We start from the raw sequence: 4430 nt of genomic DNA, 5'->3' as shown, positions 1-4430 counted from the left end.
CGCCGTGGCACCCGCCCTGGCACCGCGGTGCTTCGGGGACGCCTTTGCCGGCCACGGCGGGACACGGGGACACGGAGCAGCCGCTCGCCCCTGGCTGCGCACCCTGGGACGGGGCTGAGCCCCGCAGCCGTCGTGGGGGGGGCTGGACCCCACCCCAGCTCGGCGGTCTGGCAGCGCCGGCCGGTGACCACAGCCACGCCGATGGCCCCGAGCGGGGAGGCGGGGGGACGCGAGTAGCACTGGGAGCATCGGGGCTGTGGTGACGGACCCCCTCCCCACCCAGGAGCACGGGGCCGGGATGGGCTGGGGGGGCCCCTCTGCGCACCCCAGGAATGAAGGGGCTGGAGCCCGGACTTTGGAACTCCAAGCTTTATTCAGCCGCTTCGGCAGCGGCGCGCATCACACGAGGGCGGCGGGGGGCACGGCCGCGGGGGCACAGCGGCGGCCGGGGGCAAGCTGGCTCCGCTCCCCGCGCCCCGGCACGGGCCGGGGGCTTCAGTTGGTGGGGTGGTAGGCACCGCGCTGGTGCCACTGCATGTCCCGGATGCGCCTGACCGACTGGATCTGGGGGTGCTGAGCGCCGAAATCTGCGCTGTCTTTGTAGTCCCCCTTCTCAAACAGGTACTGGTAGCCCCGGTAGCCGGGGTACTGGTAGCCCACCCACCTGCCAAGGGAAGCGGGGGGGTCACGCGCCGCTGGGCAGAGCCGAGGCGCTCCGGCATCGCCCGCGTCCCGCCGACCCCGGTACTCACGTCCCGCTCTGCACCCGCACGGATGAGACCTTCTCCTGGTAGCCGTGCGCGTGGAAGCTGGGCACGTCGTCGTCGATGATTTCGATCTTCTTGCCGGTGAAGCTGGGGTTTTCGTACAGCACGATCTTGTGCTCCTGGCTGTCCTGCAGCGGGCAGAGCCGCGACGGGGCCTCAGCGGCCGCCGGCACCCAGGCACGGGAGGGGACGGGGAGGGGACAAACCCAGGGCTGTGGGGAAACTGAGGCGAGGGGCCGGCAGCGCGTGCCGCCGCTCCTGCCGATGCCAGGGTGCTCCGCATCCCTCCGTCCCGCGCGGGCACTGCCAGACTCACCCGCAGACCAGCTCCGCTCCGGGGTCACCTGCCTCGGCCCCCGTCCCCGCGCCCCCTCCGACCCCCCACCGGCTGCCGGGGCCCCGAGGGCCGGGGCGAGGGTGCGCGGGAGGGGGGGCCCCTGCGCCCGCGGGGCTGGGGAAGGCTGGGCGACGCGCCTGGCTGCAGACCTTGGGCTGGCGGGTGGGCAGAGGCTGTCGGGGTGCTCTCACCACTTTGATGGGTCTCAGGGACGTGATGCTGTCGCTTCTCCGGCTGTTGGTCCAGGAGTCCCAGCGCGGGTACTCCCCCTTCTCGAACACAAACTGCTCCCCTTTGCAGCTTGCCTGCTCGTAGCCCACCCAGCTGGAAGAGAGCGGGGGACGAGCATCAGACGGGGCATCACCCCACCACGGACCCCTCACGCGGAGCCCCCGGCAGGGCACAGGCCCCTCACCAGCGCCGCGGTGCCCGGCGAGGTGCCCGGCGAGGTGCCAGGGTGGGACTGGGCAGCTCTGCCAGCGCGGCGATGCCTCCGTCCCGCGTCTCTGCTGGCAGCGGCTCCGCAGGAGCACCGACGATGCCAGCGTGGATGCTCCGACACGGCGGCCACCCACCCCTGGTCCCCGGGGACCCGCGGGGGACAGGAGCACCCAGACGTCCCAGACGGGGCCGTGTTCCTGCCAAGGTGCCCGGCAGCTGCCAGCCATGGGGTGCAGGCAGGGAACCCACCCCGGCGCTTCCCCAGGCGCTTGGCATCGCCCAGAGCCCCCAGCCCCAGCGTCCCAGCCCCCGCCCCCCAGCCCCCCGGCACGTACGGTCCGGAGTGCACGAGGATGGAGCCCACTTTTTCCACGCCGGCTTCCTTCAGGTTGGGGCAGGCACCGCTGAGCTCATGGCAGCGGCCCTGGAAGTTCTCCTGCTCGAAGATGGCGATCTGGGAGAGAGCGGGGCCTCAGAGCGGGGCACACAGCCCGGGGGGGCACACGCTGTGCCCGGTCACCGGCTCAGCACCGCCCCGCACCCGCTGCAGCCCAGACCTCGTGCTGCCCCCAAACCTGGATGTCCCGCTCGCCAGGGGATGCACCAGGGAGCGACACAGAATCACAGAATCACAGAATGTTTGGGGTTGGAAGGGACCTCTGGGGTCACCCAGCCCAACCCCCTGCCCAAGCAGGGTCACCCAGAGCAGGCTGCACAGCACCGCGTCCAGGCGGGGCTGGAATATCTCCAGAGAAGGAGACTCCACAGCCTCCCTGGGCAGCCTGACACAGCGACACGGGGAGCGGGGCACCCAGTACACATCGATACTGGGAGGCCCTGAGGGCCCAGCACCGCAGGATCTCATGGGTCAGCGGGTGGCGGGGGAGATGTGCTGTGTCGGCGGAGATTCGGAGTCGATCCCTTCCCACCCGCTCCACGGGACGCCAGCGGAACCCCAGACCTCTCCCACCCTGCTCCCCGTCCCCTTGTGCCCTGCCAGCAGCTCGGCACCGCAGCCGGTGACGCTCAGCACCGGGAGCATTCAGGGTGCTGGCGAGGGGCTGCGCGGCGGCAGCTCAGCTGCTCCCAGCCCAGCCGGGGTGCCAGGAGGACCCGGGGGGATGATGTGGGTGCTCGGTGAGGCCGAGGGTGCCCCGGCCCCACCGCAGAGCTGAGCAGAAGCCACGCACTGACCTTGGAGCCGGCTTGCTGCTGCTTGGAGGCTGGCATCTGGTGCTCGGAAGCCATCCTAAGCTGGGTTGTCCGCTGCCTTGGAAGGAAAACTCAGAAGGTTAAAAGCTGCCACCAAGGGCGCGCCCAGGACCGTGCTCGCAGCCCCACGCCCGCGCCCCGTGCCCGCACCCCACAGCTCGCCCGGCACCCAGCCGCTGGCTGCTCCCGGCTGCAGAGCTGCAAGAAAGGGGACAGAGGAGCTGGGGCTGCGGCTTCCACAGGGTGGGTGCGGGCTGGGTGCGCGGGGCCAGTCCCCGCTCGGGGCTGCTCCACACCACAAACCTCCCCAGGCTCCTGGAGGAGCCCAGGTGATGGTCCCAGTGGAGCAGCACCCGAGGTGGGACCTGCAAAGGGTCCCCAGCCCGGGGCGAGGGCACCCACGAGCCCGGACCGTTCCCGAGTGACTCCCAGCAGAGCCCAGACCCTGCAGCCAAGACTTTTCCCGCTGTCCCTGCCCAGCAAGTGGCAGCTGAGCACCCCCTGTCCCATGTGGGTGCCTGAATGGGGTGACGGGGAGAAGGACCGGGGCTCCCACCGCCCACCCTGGCTGTGTGCAGGGTCATCAGCGCCGAGCCCTCCCAGCCCTGCCTGGCACAGCCACCCCTGCCAGGACCCTCGTCCTCCAGCCCAGCAGGAACCCCTCGTGTCCGAGCAGGCTCCAAACCAGAGGAAAACGGCTCATTCCTGATAAAACAGAAGCCGAGCCATGGCCGGGCAGCAACGCTCCTGGGCTGGCCCCCGGTCTGGGCCGCAGGCACGGGACCGTCCCCACGGCTCACGCCGCTGCCCGCCCGCGTCCCACCGGCACGGCGGCACGGACCTCCGGTGCCAGGGGCTGGGAGGGGGCAACGACAGAGAAAAGGACAATACATGGAAAAGTCTTACCAGTTACACCAGTACCCGCTTGAGCCAGTGCAGGGCTGGGGCCGAGAGGTGGAATTTATACCGAGCTGTAGAAGAACGGTGCCAAAACTATTTACAAAATAGTGAAAGCATGATTCAAAGCGAGAATGCTGGATTAAAACCCAAAGCAAACCCGGGTCAGCTGATGGGCCGCAGCCTTTGTCTGCCCAGACGCCGCGCCGGGGAGTTATTCCATGAGCTTTCAGATTCGAGCCGCCCGCTTTGTTGGGTTTGCTGGCCGGGAGCTCTGGGCTTTGCATGCATCAGCCGAATGCGTGCCAAGAGCCAGCGCGGCCCCTTGCAAACACAGCGCCCGCCAGCCCCGCTCCGGGGCTTTCGGAGCCGCGGACTTTATCCCTCCAACGAACCGGCCGGCCGCCCCGCGCCGCCACCGCCGAAAACTGCTGACGTCGGCTCTTTCCACGCGCGACAAAACAAGCCTTCAAATAACTGGTCAACGGGTGGCTGCGCCCGTCTGCATCACCAGCGAGCACCCGCACCCCCGCCACGGAGGGACCCCGCGAGGCTCCCTGCCCCAGGGTGCCACGGCCACTGCTTCCCGCTGCCGTCTCAGGGCGTCGGGGACGGGCAGCGGCTGGTCCCGGGGGTGCAACGCAGCGCGGCAGCACCCGAGCAGCACCCACAGGCTCAGCACCCGGCTGCCAGGCGTTGGGCTCCTCCTCTGACACCCCCCAGCCTTTTGGGGTCCCTGAGGAGCGTCCCAGCCCCTCGGGGCAGCAGGAGCAGCA

The 4430-nt window shown here is 70.0% G+C and overlaps 1 protein-coding gene across 3 annotated transcripts; it reads right to left on the bottom strand.

The window, feature by feature from the left end:
- Window positions 1-389: 389 nt before the first annotated feature.
- On the bottom strand, window positions 390-3970 carry CRYBB2 (crystallin beta B2). 3 transcript variants are annotated; one of them, XM_075435036.1, is made up of 7 exons: window positions 3815-3902; window positions 3664-3728; window positions 2740-2815; window positions 1881-1999; window positions 1296-1428; window positions 753-895; window positions 390-664 (listed from the first exon to the last, which is right to left on the bottom strand). In XM_075435036.1, exons 3-7 carry the CDS (start codon window positions 2791-2793, stop codon window positions 496-498), a joined length of 618 nt encoding a protein of 205 aa, XP_075291151.1. In that variant the 5' UTR covers window positions 2794-2815; window positions 3664-3728; window positions 3815-3902; the 3' UTR covers window positions 390-495. The 3 variants fall into 3 exon arrangements, with proteins under 3 accessions (XP_075291151.1, XP_075291152.1, XP_075291150.1); XM_075435037.1 differs by having other exon boundaries at window positions 2740-2811; XM_075435035.1 differs by having other exon boundaries at window positions 3664-3970.
- Between the last annotated feature and the right edge of the window lie 460 nt (window positions 3971-4430).

Source organism: Opisthocomus hoazin, chromosome 13, assembly GCF_030867145.1.
Source record: "Opisthocomus hoazin isolate bOpiHoa1 chromosome 13, bOpiHoa1.hap1, whole genome shotgun sequence".
NCBI lineage: Eukaryota > Metazoa > Chordata > Aves > Opisthocomiformes > Opisthocomidae > Opisthocomus > Opisthocomus hoazin.
Note: the sequence above shows the minus strand (reverse complement) of the source record. Positions and strands in the feature narration are given on the sequence as shown.